The following is a 16,796-nucleotide window of genomic DNA, read 5'->3' on the forward strand; positions in this document are numbered from 1 at the left end:
ATCCATGTTGTCTGTTCTTAACAGGGTGCTACAACTCACCAATGATGCATGCAGCAAGCTCTTTCCTTTGTTTCCAAATAACAGAGGTTTTATCTCTGCAAACATAACAGCATCCTGCAAATTAAAAATGCCACTCACTGATGGATTTTTCAAGAGTAACTGTAGCTTAAAGGTAGAAGGAACAAAATGTAATCACTTGAGACAAAACATATTTTTTCCCTATTTATTTAATTACATTTCTGCTGTGCACAAACTGAAGTGGGTTTACATTAAAAAGGCAGAACAGGTCAGAACAATACCCTTTTTCCATCCATGGCCATGATTCCATCCTTAACCAACCGTTAACAAAAACGTGTCATTCAGAGCAGCCATGTTTGCTGAGGTCTAATGATATATCATAATTAGTTTAAGCCATGAAAGCAGCTGCGAGCAGACACAAAGAGTTACCTCCCCTCGCCCTCCCTCCCAGTAAAAACATATGAAAGTTACTTTTTGTGATCATGACAAACACACACCTCAGATGTGGAGATCAGCCTGAATGAGGTATTCTAATAGTTTTTTAGTATTATTTATGAAACAATGTAAAAATAATTTCTATTAAAAATAATCCTCCCCTGTGCATCTTTCCACCCTCCTCCCCATATGAAAAGTGACTTCAGTGGTTGTACAATTTTAAGGGATCCTAGAGTGACTGAAACATTACAGAATCTATAATACAAAAGAGAAGCACTCAGAGAGCAAATATAAGAAAAGTTGCAATGTGCAAGTCTGGGGCGGGAGAAGGCAGAACATCTACTCAAAATGTTTCTTTAAAGTTCATATGGAGATACAGTATGTGCTTTAATCAATCTCTGTGCAACACAGAACATTACTCAAGCTAATGTCTCAAATGAAAAGTCTTCAATACGCTCTTCTTTTGTTTCTCAAAAAAGCACCAGCAAGACCTTTGAGTGCTCTGCTGACTGCTTTAAGTCACACTGTTACGATTTCATTCAACCAAGGGCTTATTTTTCTTTTTTTCTAAATATCACACATGATTGTTAAAAAGTACCCTGTCTACAATGACTTGTCACCGCACGTACAATTTATGAAGAAATGTGGTAGGCATTTTCTTTACCAGCCCTGAGTTTCAGTGAAGTCAAATGTGTGCCTTGTCTAGCCTATTGCTCTTAAAAAGTAGGATACTTCATTTAAAAATTTGAGACATAAAAAACGGAATCCAAAGGGCTCGAGACAATGGGAAGTTAAGAAATATGCATGTTTTTTAAAAAAAAAAAAAAACCATCTGATCTGAGGCAGGGTCACATGATGCAGCATTTGTTCTTGTAGTTGTGGGAGTCCTTGAACCGGAGTCTCTGCTTTGGTCGGTACTTTTCCAAGTAAGTCAGCTGCTTGCTGTTGATTGCACCTCTGCGCTTCCTGGAACACAGCAACAAACAATGTTTGAATAGAACCATTTTAGGTTTATGCATTTGATACATGCAAATAAGAACATGTGGTCCAAGACAGCCGCTATTCCCTTCTCGCTCTATCTAATTTTAATGTGAGCAACTCCAGGAATTCATAACCTCGGCTTTAAAATGCTTTGGAGGATATTCAATTGTCATAACTACAGGAAGATCATTGTACATGTAGATGCAGTGGGGAGAGAACGGTTAAGAAACACACAGATGTTCCAATTCAGATGTTTTCTGTTTTAGATGCTTTTCATTTACGGGTGCAGCCATGCCTGTATTTCTGCATGGGCTATCCTGGGCTGCAGCCCACAATGCCAAGTATTTATCAAGATGTATGGAAAAAGCATTTCTTTGAAATGCAAAAAACAAATATTCCTGCTGCTGGACTTGCTGATTAAGTCCTCTTTAACTGTTTTACCATTATCCCAAAGCTAACTCGTGCACCTCTAGTCACACACAAATCGTCACACCCAAGTTTATGCCTCTCCGGTGAACTACAAGTAGCGAAGGAGGGCAGCTGTTGGAACAACATTTGCAGCAGCAAGAGAGCTCAATATGGGCGGTAAGAACATAAGGCGTGTGAAGAAGAAAGCAATTTTATCATGTTATAATAGTAAGAGTTTTTCAGAAGTGGTCAGTGACAGACCGCATTATAGATACTAGTTCTAGTGACAGTGAATCATACAAAGTTGGTGATTTTGCACAAATGGTAAACTATGATGCCACTTCTAAATGTGTGTGGTGTAACAAGATTGCAGGGAAACTTTCATAAATGCCAGGACACTCATAATCACAAATTCTGTTTCTGGTTTTTGCAGCTATCCATTTACCTATGGAATACTGAAGCACTTCTTGGTGTTCTAGTGTTGGGCCTTCAAGTGTAGACGACTTCTAAGTTTTAACATTACATGACAGTTTGTCTGTGATTTCCTTCAGAACAGCTAGACGAGGCCACCCCCCTATATAAATCCAACCACTAAAATGTGCTGCTTGTTTCATATGGTAGCTAATTGTCAGCAGAATGAGAGAGATTCTCCAAACCAGATGATTTCCATACAGACTTGCAGAGACAGGTGCTTGTCTAGGCTGAATCTGGCACAAGTTGGAGCCATCTCGGGTAACATTGGTTTGCAGAGCAGACTATTACACACATTCACACTTACAGAGTTGCTATTCTATTTAACACTCATTGTATTCTAAAAGTATTATAACATGGAAGGAATCCACAGTGCACTATACTCTATTGCAAAGAATCATGGAGCCCTTCCCAAGAGATTTGTTTTTGTTTCCTAGAAATGCTGTTAAGTTGAGTTTTTATTTTCCTCTTCTCTGCTATTAAGCAGATATATGCATTGCAAAGAGGCACTGGGCTGGTTAGGAGAAATAAAAGTCAGAAAACCAGATGACCTTCACTTAAAATAAAAGCTTCCAGATTCGAGGTAATTTTATTTATACACGGGAGGAGCATCTTGTATGAAATTAAAACCAATTTTCATAAAGTACGTCCTCCTGGGGTGTCACAGTGTCTGCAGGTTTTCGCTTTAATTGCTTTCTTAATTAGAACCTGTTTATTTACAACTGAAGCAACATGTGTTTTCTGACTTACCTTAAGTTAAACTTACTTGTTGCAATTCAGAACCCTTAATTGCATATTTTAGTTTTAAAATCTGCATTAAGATTTTACAGTAAACGTTGCGGGTTTCCTTAATCTGTCATTAGTTAATAATAAGGTGCAAATGACAAAGGAACACCCAGCTTTCCAGCAAACGTCAATCATTTTCTAACTTGCTTAGTCCTGAAGAAAGATGCAAGGGTGCTGTAGCCTATCTCAGCTTGCACAGGGCACAAGGCAGGAACAGACCCTGGACAAGGTGCCATCGCAGGGTGAACACACACATACACACACCCACACACCCCAACCATACATTAGTGTCAATTTAGTAGCGCCTGTCCACAGAACCTGCATGTCTTTGGACTGTAGGAGGAAACCCATGTAGGCTATGGGGTGAACATGCAGGTAGGACCCGGGTTATGAACCCAGGTTCCATTACAGCAAGGCAGCAAAGATAACACTGCGCCACCATGCTGCCCTCCGGCAAAAGTGCTTCCACTTAAAACCGAGTACATGCATTATGAAGTGTTGATATAGTGTTTTGAAATAAATGAGCAAGACAGAAAGGACTAACAGGAACAATTCTGTTCTGGACCACAAAAAACATAGATTCTGTTCTTAGGAAATTAAAAATCTACAATATGATAAAGATTGAAAGCAGTAACAAGCCATATAACTAAATTCAAAATTTCATTATCTGCTAGTACTGGCCTCTAACTATGAAACTCGTTGGAATGAAAACCTGCAGCCACTGCGGCCCTCCAGAACCAAAATTATTTATTAATTATTTTTTACTTCTCCATGGAAATGAATGTTAAAATTATTTGTAGCTATTATGGATAAATTAATCGGAGTTTAAAATCAGGATTATAAGAAAAGCTACACACTTCAGTTTCTAGTTCATCATTGCTATTTTTTGCATCACTTATTTATTCCTTGTGGTAGGATAAACAGGTTTTTAAAAATGTTTTTCCTCAATTATTCCAAATGATCCAAGACATTGTAATACCACATAATGAATATGGCTTGTTCCTATGGCTCACTTTCATAGATTAAACCTTAACTGCCTTTTATCCCCCAAAAATGGAGGACATTTTAGACTCTGCATGCACTACGTCTTTGTAAAAGCAGCTCACATTTTGGAGTCATCGAGGTTACAATGGAACAACTAAGAATTGCATATTGATGAATAGCTAACTTATGAGCAAAATGGGAAAAAAAAAAAAACCAATACTTAAGCAATAGTTTAACTTACTGTCTGATAAACTGGATTGCATCTTCGTATTTCATCCCACTCTCAATCAGAGCTAAGGCCACCAAGACTGGAGCACTACGCAAAAAAGCAAAATAAAATATTGTTACAATTCAAAAATCAACAGGAACACAAAGCACCAGTTTTGTTATAAAAGGCAGTAATGTACACTGTGAAGCGTCCAGGCTTTGACCAAACAAAAGAATGACCTATATGAGCAACTTCCCACTATTTATAAAAATGAATACAAAAAGATTACAGAGCTTGCTTGAGCATAGTCTTTCAACATAGTCTCCTAGTTTGAACACTGCCAGCAGTAGTGCACATGGAAAGATAACCTTATTCTTCACCTGTGACACATACCGCCATTCTTGAATTTTTCTGACACCTAGTTGAGGACAAACTGTTTCCATACCATGGAAAAAGTTGACCACGGATCTGTGCTCCTGAATCGCCATAAGAAACCCCTCCAAAAATCAGGTCAAATTTTAGCATAGACTCTAACTTGACAAAAAATAACTCTAGTAAACATACCAGCATGGCTTGGTTTATTAAAGTGAAGTGTATCAGTTATAATAGCGGTGCAGATTTTTGATATCAATATCAGTGCACCTCAGGCCGGTGGGTACGTGCCACTGCACATCTGTGCGGCCCCAGAGTGTTTGATGGAGAAACTGGCTGATTGTATATTCATACGTAAGCATGATCAGCTGAGGCAATTTCCTCATTGACACTCATTGCGGATTGTTAATTAAAGTATCTACACCCACAAGTATAAAGAGAGCCAGAGTATGATAGATAAGAAGAGCAGAAAGAGAAGGAAACTGAGGAAGCAAAAATCGATGAGATTGGCAGCTACTGTGGTTAGAGGGTGGCAAAGCGGTCAGGTGCTAAATAGCAGAGAAAACTCCACGGATCCTGTAGAGCTGAGGGATGGCGGCTGGATGAGGGAGTCAGGCTCAGCGTGTCCCAGTGTTGCCAGTGCCTTTCCTCCCCTAAGTATACCCAGGAGATGGGTGTAGACAGCAAAGGAGATGAGACAGAGAGAGACACAGACAGCAGCACTGGAAAGAGGAGCTAAAGGCCAATGCAAATTCTGTTTTTTTTTTTCCCTTGGTTTTAATCGATTAATTAATAGCATTATTTATTGATTTTAACTTCTTCATAAGTACTTCTATGGATCATTTGTTAAAGAATATTGACTTTAACTCGCACTTTAGCACATGCTTAGATTTTTTCTGAATTATCTTGATATGGAGAATAAAAAGCAGAATGTACTTATGCATCAACCTTTGTTGTTTATGTGTCATCACAACCTTATTTATTTCACTCATGACCATCAATATCTGGGTTTAAGGAGGTGATGAAGCCAGCTACAGGCAACCTGGGTATCACAGTCTTCTGGTTTCCTTTGCTAAGTACCATTTTTCTCAGCCACCAAGTTAAACAGAGAAATCACATAATGAACGTTGAGAATTTCCAGCATCATGGCAGGACTGTGAGAATACTCTCTCAGACTGTACACGAGACTACGTGAAAATGCTGACAAAACTTATAATATTCATTAACTAAAAACAATCTTTTATTCATAATAATTAATATACAAAAGTGTGTGCATAATATGCATACAAGGGCATGCTTACTTTATTATATTTCTTACAGTTGTACGATTACTTCTCAAAAGCAGAACTGGAGGTATTTTTAGTAAATAATTTAAACCATGCACATAAGGCTCTTGTCAACAAAGTTTGCTGAACATCAATACATTTATTTTTATTAAAAAAAATTATATATATATATATATATATATATATATATATATATATTTCACTGAATCACGTAGGCATTGCGGCCTCACTGTGTTACATTTTCCTGGAGTCATGAAGTTTGAAGAATTGCTTCCCCATATTGACTTTTTTCCCCAAAAATGAAAGCATGTTGTTTACATTTATATTGCCTTTACTCAATTAACCGATGCTTTCATCCAAGGCAAAAGAGGGCCACATAATTAAGTAAACATCTCTCTGAAAAGGGTGTTAGAGGACACAGTTACAAAGTTGATAAATCATGACACAAGACTAGTTCATATTTCCTTAGTCACTAGTACCTATCATCAAAGCCATACTCAGACAAAGAGCCTCAAAATACTTCTTATATACAGTGCGGGACTCAGCAGTTCAGATGGGAGTGGACAGCTTGCACCATAAGCTAGGACCTACACATGAACAGCCTACACTTTCATGCCAGGCTGAGGTGGTATTACCAGACACCAGTCATTAGGAGACCTAAATAGGTGAGAAGGAGCATAGGACCCCAAACATCTCTCCAAATACATAGGTGCCAAAGCCACAACTACTCTGAAGGCAAGCATCAAGAATTTGTGCTGCTATCCGGAGCCAGCGTAGTGACTAGAAAAGAGAAATCTCATGCGCTTGTCTCGGCTGGTTGAAAAAAATGGTCTGATCTTGCAGATGTTATGCAGAATCGGCATGAACAAGACAAAGTTGCAGTGTGGTCAGTGAAGAATAGGATGAGTACCTTCAACCCTATAAAAGACCAGCATCACACAACTGTTACTCAGCAAATATTCTGGCTGGTTGGGTTCCTTTGTATCAAAACATTTTTCCATTAAGTCAATGATATTAATGCTGCCACTTCTACAGCTGCCTTGAGTGATTTAACACAAACAAAAACTCACACCAGACTTACATTTAATGTCATTTTGGGGTTGTGGGGATGCATCAGAGTCACTGAAACACTTACAGTTCAACTTTAGTAATAGTACTTTCTTTCTCAAGCAGAAAAAAGATGGTCAATATCAGACATATAATAAATATAATTGCTTTTCTTTAATTTATATATTTCATGATGTTGAATGGCATCTTTAAAATCATGATCCGTTGTACCATTCCAGGTTTGGTTCTTGCAATGTGACTATGCTGTGGTCAGGCTCTCTGCAGCCTAAAATTGAAATGGGCAAGTTAAAAACAAATGATGGATGAGACTTTTACAGAAACTGATATCACAATGCACCAGTGAACACACAATAATTTAGATTTTATTTTACACACATATACATTATTATACTCTAAAGCAACATACTAGTACAAGAAAGGAATAAGAAGTAAAAAATATCTAACTGCAAAAAACAAAAATGTGAATATACTGACTGAGGGAAATCTTATAAAATATATAAAACTAAGCTAAGCAGCCTAAGACATTTTCATTAACGAAGGATCATATTAATTTAATTACTTGTAGAACAACTGCAAGAATAGAAATTACAGAAAATGTATCCATCAATGGACACCTACCACTCTTGCAGACAATGAGACTGTGTGTGTGAACTTGATGTAAAAATTATACTATACTATATCCCTACACTGCCATCTGCTGGATCTCTTGTGAAAGACTAGACGAGAAGTCAGAATGAACTTCAAGTCCGTATTTACATAAGCCACCCATATGCAAATAATGAAACATTTCAAACAACCACAGCCAATAAGATGCAAAAAAAGAGTGAATTTACATAATGTGCCTACATAAGCAAAATTACATTTGTATGCTGAGAAAATATCAGGTGTACATAAATCACCAAAGGAAGGAAATGTTTTTGACATCAGGGTTACTCATCTAAGACAGATATAGATATCTACTAAACTAAAATGTTCAAAACGAAATATGTAAATATCTTACTCTAAAATATATACAGACAAAAAATAACTAAAATCCTGTCCGAAATACTAATGAAGCAAACACACTAGAAGAGAATACAAAATAACAAAAATTGTTTTCAGGAAGACAAAGGCTGACCATAAGAACTATGAATTTACAGCAACACATTTTTGGCTCCAACTGAGAGATTGTAATGAACAACAAGTGATTACAAAAATTACATTTTGGGTTACTGGGCAGGACCAGAAATCAGCAAAAATATGTAACATTTCCATAAAGCTTTTACGTAAATATATTAAAGAAAAAACTCCTTCCACGTCCTCAAGATCTGCATACTAGGTCACTGAGAACTAAATGGTCACTGAGAAGTGGCCCCAGTGTGAGTGAGTTTATATGTCAGCGCAGGAGTGAATTCCACACTGAACTGGTACTCTGTGAAGGTTAGTTTTTAGTTATGTGCCCAGTGAACCCGAACTGGTTTTAGCAATATTAAAATAAAAATTAAAAAAATTCACTCATGCATATATACATACACACACACACACACACACTATAATAAAAAAGATTATAAAAAAAAAAAAAAGTGTTGATGTTCACCACATGACACAATCCAATCAAACAGCTCAAAAAAAAAAAACCAAAAAACAAAACAGTGTGGATCCACTATGCGTTCTTACCAATCTTAAGTTAAAAGGTGGCAGATCAGCTGCAATGGCAGGCACGAGCAGGACAAATCCAGGAAGACCAGACCTTGTCAATGAAAACTGCTGTATGGGTGGCAGAATATTACTTTGTGGACAGGAAAGAAGTAATTAAGTACTTACTAGACAAAGCCTGACTTGCACCTACTCACATCAATGGCTCTGAAGCCAGCTTTCATGATCAAAGTTGGTTCCTTTCTTCTCTGGGAGTTTCTTCTAGGCATGTGTGTCGACAGTCATAAATTTCAAGCTACGGTCTGTACCTTTGGAGTCAATACAGGACTCAATGTAACTATGAATTTTAAAGAGAAATAGAGAGGAAAATGTTTCTGTGCAGATGCCTAATATTTATTCAGAAAATTTAGTTTTCTTAGAGAAGAAGAAGCAGTAGTTGAAATGGTGCCTTACTAATGACTTTGTTACCATTACTGTAAGGCTTCAATACTCACATGCAACACGACAGGCACACTTGTGGAGGTGTGGTTAGGAGGAATACCCTGCCTGGTATGATTCAGAGTGGTGAACTGTTATTTCTCTGCTGGTCAGGCATTGTGCATAAAAACACATTTAAACACAAGATTACTTTACAGCACCATAGGCCAAAGGTCAAATTTTAAAATAACCACTCAGGTAACAAAGTGCTGACCAAACAAACCAACTCAGGATGCCTGAGACAGTGAGTCTGGATGGATCCTTTTCAAAATCCCAGATGTAAATTTGGCTTAAGGAGATGTGGAAAAGTAGGTACCTGCCATAGCAGCAAATGCAAATAATCATTATGCCATGTTGAATCATGCTTTAAATAGCTATGCAGACACATAAAAATACATGTTTTTGAGGTGAGAATAAAACCCTGTTTTTAACTCAAATGGTATCAAATGAAATGACGTTGCATTATTGAAGTCTTGTCCAAGTTCCGCATTTAGGCAAGTTGAGCAATCGCGTTATTTCAAAATCCTGCTGAACTGTGCTCGGGCCCACGTCTTCCAAACAGGCCAGGGCATGGTACAGTTGGCCTGGCACTGAGTGATCACACTAGTCAAACAAACTACACTTTGGGGGGTTACATGCGGACAAATGCACAGACAAATTGCTAATGTGAGTACACCCTAAGAAGTACCCCTTTTCAATCTTAAGTATATAAACAGATAAAGCTGAAGAACAGGTAAAAAGAAATTTTTTCATATACCATGTTTTTTAGGCAGAATGCCTAGTTAACATATAAGGATCCCCAGATTTGGCCGAAAATTCCAGGCTTGCCAAGGCAGCAACAACTGCTGGAGGAGCAGAAGAAGATCAATATGTGAGAATAATCTGGTAGGACCATTCAAAACTGCTATAGTTAATAACTTATGTATCATTGTGATTGTTCTTTTTATACATAAAATTTATTTAGTTTGTTACAAAAATGAAGCGTGTTACCTGAAACGTAAGTACTGTTTACAATAAGGGATGTAAATGAACAGGCTGGGGCATGTCTAGAAAAAATGCATGGAATTCTAACAGGCTGGGACATGTTAAGATTTTTCCAGCTTGCTGGAGAAGAAAAGCTGGATATCCTTAAGAATGTGTTTATGATACTGGGATATAGGACTCTAAGGCAGTGGTTCCCAAACTCGATCCTGATGGCCTACTGTGGCTGCAGGTTTTTGTTCCAACCAACTTCCGTTTTTCATTGAACTCAGCCTAATTAAGTGAGTCATTATTTCCCAGTTTCTGTGTTTGGGAGTCAATGTAGAAATTACAAAGAAAGTTTTTTTTAAGACTTTTATTAAAACGTAATAAGCAGTTACAGTATAAGGGGAATATGTAGTTTTTGTTTTTTTTACGTTGTTAACAGTATTTTCAACCTAATTTTCATTCTGCTTTTCCAGGTATTCTGGTCATTTAATTGATTATTTACTAATTGGCGAGTCTGACACTGAAGTCGTTGTTGCTTTCATCATCCCGGGTGTCTGCTGTGCTGGTTGTTAATTGTCACTATTAGGGTTAAATGAAGGGAGCAAAATACACAGGAAAAGGGAAAAATAATATGAAAACAACAAGAGAGAGTTAAGCATTTATAACATTAGAAAAAAATAAAAATATTTCTAAATGTCTTATAAATGTAAAAAACATACTGTTGTGTTTTTCTGAATGCAGAATAAGAGAAGAGTAAAAAAGACCAGCTAATTAAATGAGATCAGTTGTTATTGATAACTACCACTGATTGTGAATCTGGTTGGAACAAAAACCTGCAGTCACATTGGGTCCCCAGGACTGAGTTTGGGAACCACTGCTCTAAGGAATATAAAACTGAGAAATCCTGATGAAAATCTGGTGACCTGCCAACAGTTATACTTTCTGTAGGAAAGAGGGACATTGGGCAAAGTCCAACTAACTATCACTATATGTAAAACAGCTAAACTTTTTGGTACCTTTTTGACAAGCAGACTTTATTTTTAGTAGTACAGGAGAGGATAATGTGAACATATACAAGATACACTAATTAATTTCTGAAAGAAACAAACACTTTTCTAAGAGAAGACAATGCCAGAACCATCTAGTGGGTCACACAAATCCACCATGACCCGACACGGGAGACTGGGTTTAACTTTGAGTGGTGGCCCAACAGAATTTATGAAAAACAGGGATGCAATGGAGGAAACATTGAAGGATGTTAAGATTTTCTGTTCAAATTAAGTTCACTAGTAAAAAAAAAAAAAAAATGTATGCACTTGATATTGCAACTATGTTCACTGCCACCAATAATGTATCAATAGGCCTCCTGAATGGCCTGATGGTCTGACAAACAATATCTACTGTATGTTTAAGCACGGTCAGACTAACTCCACTTTGGTTACACCATACAATGTAGCTGGTTCAAAGAGGCCAGAAATCTTTGAGAACCACTTCCAAATGTTCAGCCACTTTATCACATCCAGTACATGCACTTCACATGAAAGTTGAAAACTTTGTTCTGGATGAAAGAAAAAAAAAAAAAGGTTCTTGAAACCTGGTTTTCCTGCATGCAACACCATCCCCTTAAAATGTTTTATTTAACTGCCCTGCCATTGGCTCAAACACTTTAATATTATTTCTGCACCTCAAGAAAGTGAACGAGTCACTTTTGCAACTCAACAGACAAAATCATCAGACAGGCATTTGTTCAAATCATCATAACACTGGTGGGATAAATTGTGTCTTGTATTACTTTCAACTACTGGATAGGGCAAGACTTCAACATTACATCTGAAGTTTGAAGGATAAAGGCTACCCAACCTTGTATTTAGAAAGTGGACAGTTTTGCATGGCTGCAGATACAGTAAATAAACTTAAATAACATTCTTTCAGCTCAATAAGATTCCTTCCTGGAGAGGTGTAAAACATGAAGTTTGCCCACCCGCCTTAAAACTGTTTATCACTCTTACTTCTCATACAACATCACTGACAGCAAACTCTACTCTACGCACAGTATTATCATGGACATTGGGGAATACAACCTTAAACCGGCTCATCACCTCTCCTGTCCTGTCTCACCTCCTCATCTGTCACAAATGAGTTGTCAAATGTAACTATAGTTAGGCACTTAGCAAGAAAATCCTTTCTCAAATTCATCTTTGTTAATGACGAGAAATTTTTCACAATACCAGAAGCACTTCATTCATTCAATCAAATCAAGTTGACAAGGGTATTTACTGGTGTGTCCTTTACTTCTAGCTGAAATCTTGCATGCTATACTCATCTAACTTCAGGTACGTTTTTGGGGCATACGTAGCTATTACCACAAATCTTGGTAATTTAGGGTTAACATTCAAATGTTAATCGATTGATAAACTATGCCTGTGATTTCCAAGTTGTTGTTTTTGTTTTTTTTTTTAAAAAAGCATCAGATGCATAAAATATTACTACTGATTTTAGTCTTTCTAAACTTCAAGTTTAAAGGAGAGCTGGGGAGAAAGTTATACAGAGAAGAGAAAAAAGCAAACAAAAAATTCACTAATTTCTAGGGCTGTCTGCTTGATCAGATTCTGGCAATGGCACCTAATCTCTCCACTCCCCGTCTTTTCAACAGTACCTTTACATTTACAAATAACAATATAACTTTTCTACAAGGCTTTGGAAACTGGAGCACTGTTGAACAAGGGTAACTTGTTTCAAATGTTACTTAAGTAGCCTATGCAACAATTTTAAAATTCCATTATATAAGAATAATCTACGCATGAAATGTTTCACAGAACTCAAAACAGTGTTAAATTAACAACTTCAAACAGTGGTCAAAGCACATAATCTACACATTAATTTTACTATGGATCATAGGATTTACTGTATATATCTGATACATAGGTGCAACTCTATTATCTATTGAATAACTTGTACTTACAGAAGCAAAAAAAAAAAAATGGAATGGGGGATAAGTATATAACCACGAACAAAGTTACAAGGCCTTACAAGTCTCAAAAAATATTGAGAGTGTTAAGAGATTTATGGGTGTACTAATTCAGGAATTACATGTCTGCATTGCAGTCTAAACCTTTACTTATGTTGGTTAGCTAAGAGTCCTTCAGAGTAAAAACAACCTGGGCAATAAAACAGATATATAAAATCAATTAGGACAGTTAAGCCTCCAAGTTAAGTAAGAATAAATAGTTACTAATGCTGAATAAAGTAAAAACTGTACTTCTTTGCAAAGATTACTTTTCTCTTTAGGCATACTTCTTAAGTAAAATTTCCCATCCTTCATAAATAAGTAATATTAATTATAAAGCTGGCTAGTCAAAAAAAAAAAAACTATATATAAATAAAATAGATAGGTCCCTGCTGAGCAAATAATGCGTCAGAGATGGAGCTTTACCAATAAGATGGGGAAGACGATGGGCCTCTTAGCAGAAGGCAAATGCTGAAACAGTTCCAAGAACTTCAAATGTCAACACTGCTGACGTCAGAGAAACATTCACACAGAATAGTTCTATCCAAAAACGTTATTAATTAAAACATGTCTTAAAGAAGAAAGGAGGCAGAAATGTTTTATTCTGCATACACATACATACACACACATATACATACATACACACATATATTTGCATAAAAAGCATTGTATAATGTAAAAAAGTACATATTTTTAAAGATGTCCTGAACTGGATTACCACTGGATCTGAAAAAGTAAATCCGTCTATATGACATGTTAATAATACATGTTTCACCAAAATAAGTGATCAAAAAATAGGAAAATAATATATAAAATAATAAAAATACATACACATATACACATACATGCACTTATATACTATACATATAAACACACACACCTGAATGGCCTCTCGGAGCCATGAATGTGAATGACAAATATATTTTTGAAGTGGTAAGGCATATCATTTGGTTACAACTTTGAGTTTGACAGGAGGAGCTTATTACTAAACAGACCCAACACCTTAATAATATGCAGTGGCTACCGCAAAGAAATGTTGAGTGCAAATATGTTATTATTATTTAAATCATTTACTGTTAAATGTTCTTAAATTTACTGATTTAGAAACCACAGAAATAAAGGTCATCTTTTGAGGTTACTCTGTATACAGTTTGGTTTTTGAAGTCATTGAAAAAAGTGGCCAACTTCAGAAGGCTTTAAAAAGTTCAAGTCTAACTCAATCTTTTATATGTATATATATATATATAAGTTTTTAACCATAACTTAAATAGGAGACATTATTATTGTGGTTAGCTAGAAATTAGTTATTTATAATATTGTAAACTGTCATTCACACCCTCATCTCATATACCATACGGTGAGCCTTTTCACTCCTATGCAAGCAAGAACTGGCAGTAAGCATTAGGAATCACAAGGTGACAAGTTGCCCATAACCTAGACAGAGGTTTTTAAGTAATCATCAGAAGATGGGACTCCTATGCAAATAGCTTGTTTCAACTTACAAAGATTAATTTTAATTTTGCAAAACATCTGTAGGTTGTAACCTATTAGATGTTCCCTAAGAAGGCCCATTTGTAATATTACGATATTTAATTACCTTTCAGTTTTTGCTAATCTAAACTTTAAAATTGAAGCTCTGGCAGTTTACTGCTTAACCTTTCACCATTTTAGGATGTTCACTGCATTTCAACTGATTCAATTTGAAGAAAAAAACAAAACAAAACTGAGAAACTGGTGTGTTCTAAAATTTTTGACCAGGAAAGGAGCTGAACTATCAGAGCAGTGTTTAACAATGTCCAGCCAAACCAATCTTTTTTTAGTGAGAAGCTAGAAGATGCATTCTCTGCTAGCATTATGCAAGAAAAAAGTGAATTGTTATGACCTTAGGTGCAAAGACATCTGCCATTTGTATTTTGTGGCTAGGAAAGACTTTGTGAGCTAGCTCAATATGGCATTGACAAAGTAGTGAAATAACAAGGATTTGATATTCACAGGAGATTAATGCTTCTAAATACAATGCACAACACAGTATAGCCAAGTACATTTTGTTTCTTCTCAATTAAATACCAACAGCTCCAACAAAGTAGATGTTATTGTATAAGGGGGACTGTGATGCATCTTTGATGCATTATCAGTTGGACATTAAAGCTATAAAAAGTGCCACTACTGTAGAAAACATCCTGCATTGTTTCTGTTCCAAAGAAAGTAGGCGCCTCTTCCCCTAAAGACCTCAGACCAGTGGCACTTACGTATCTCACATCATGAATACCTTTAATATGATGGTTCTGGACTATATTACTCGTCTTGTAGTAGACCACTTGCAGTTTGCCTACTGGACACAGATTGTAATGGATGGTCCAATTATCCATCTGCTCCACAAGGCTTATTCTCACCTGGACAAAGCTGTCAACACCGTAAGAGTTATAATTATAATAGATTTCTCCAGTGCCTTCAATACCATCCAGCCATCTGTGTTTAGGGGTAAGCTCAGAGCCATGCTGGTGGATAAACCTATGGCATCCTGAATAACGGACTGTCAGGTAGACCTCAGTTTGTGAGACTCAAGGACTGTGTCATTGATACAGATGTAAGCAACACTGCAGCACCAAAAGGAATAGTTATGTATCCTTTCCCCCTAACTCTATATACCATAGACTATGATTATAACACCAGTTCATGTCACTTGCATAATTTCTCAAGATCATTCTGCACTTATGGGGGTATACTGATAAGTGGGATGAGACAGAGTATAGGAGTCAGGTGAAGAAAGAACTGTCTGCAACTTAGCATCAGTAAAACCAAGGAACTGATTGCTGCGTTTTGATGCACCCAAGAGCATCTACACCTAGTCAACATTCAGGGAGTGGATGTAGAGGTGGTGCACTGCTACAAGCACATGGGGTCCACATCAATGACTAGCTGGACTGGCCTTGTAATACAGACGAAATATATAAGAAAGGACAGAGCAGAATCTTTTTTTCTTAGGAGGCAAGGTGCCTTTAATGCGGGTAGTGAAATCCTATACATATCCTTCAAGTCTGTGATGGCCATTGCAGTTTTCTATGCTGTAGTATGCTGGGCTGGGAACATCACTTCAAGAGAGGCCCAAAGAAATAAGAACCTAATGAAAAGGCCAGTCTCAGTTATGGAAAGCACTCTCGAATGAAAAATGAAACTATGTTTTATTATGAAAACTGCTGCACTTTCTCTCTCCGATTTGCTAACACCCTTCAGTCAACAATTATTCAGCAGAAGTTTGTCAAGCGTGGTGGACGGCCAGAACCCTTGCCTGGCAGGAATGCCAATATGCTGGAAGGACGCAGGGACAGAATTACATGGGGCTTTACCTCCCCTGAAGCGCTAGATGGCCGGGTTGCAGCAGTGCCTCCGATTCCCACAGGGCTCCATGGTAGCTGGAGTTGATCACAGCCCTGTTGGGTTCCGTGGGTGCCACCGGGGGGTGTTGTGGGGGCAGTAGCAAGTGCTCCTGGGACAAGCCTTTGGGACACCGGCAGTACTTCCAAGGATTACTTAAAACAAACTGCCTGCCACCACTCATGGGAGTCGGAAGGAGGAGGAGTGGGGACAGAAGGAGACAGTAAGTGGAAGGTGTGTTGTTGAACTTGTGCCTAGTGTCTCTCTGTGTCGGTTTGGGAGCTGGTCCACACAAGAAACACTGGAGGCCTCATTA

At 37.3% G+C, this 16,796-nt stretch overlaps 1 protein-coding gene across 4 annotated transcripts in view; it reads right to left on the minus strand.

Annotated features, from left to right (window-relative positions):
* Positions 1–209: 209 nt before the first annotated feature.
* LOC120515746 (protein tyrosine phosphatase type IVA 3) overlaps positions 210–16,796 on the minus strand; it is a 152,790-nt gene continuing 136,203 nt past the window's right edge. For all 4 annotated transcript variants that reach the window (XM_039737027.1, XM_039737024.1, XM_039737026.1 and 1 more), the window contains 2 exons: positions 4,325–4,399; positions 210–1,419 (listed from right to left, as the gene is read on the minus strand). In XM_039737027.1, coding sequence (XP_039592961.1) covers positions 1,302–1,419; positions 4,325–4,399 — 193 coding nt within the window. In that variant the 3' untranslated portion in view covers positions 210–1,301. The remainder of the gene's footprint in view (positions 1,420–4,324; positions 4,400–16,796) is intronic.

Source organism: Polypterus senegalus, chromosome 15, assembly GCF_016835505.1.
Source record: "Polypterus senegalus isolate Bchr_013 chromosome 15, ASM1683550v1, whole genome shotgun sequence".
NCBI lineage: Eukaryota > Metazoa > Chordata > Cladistia > Polypteriformes > Polypteridae > Polypterus > Polypterus senegalus.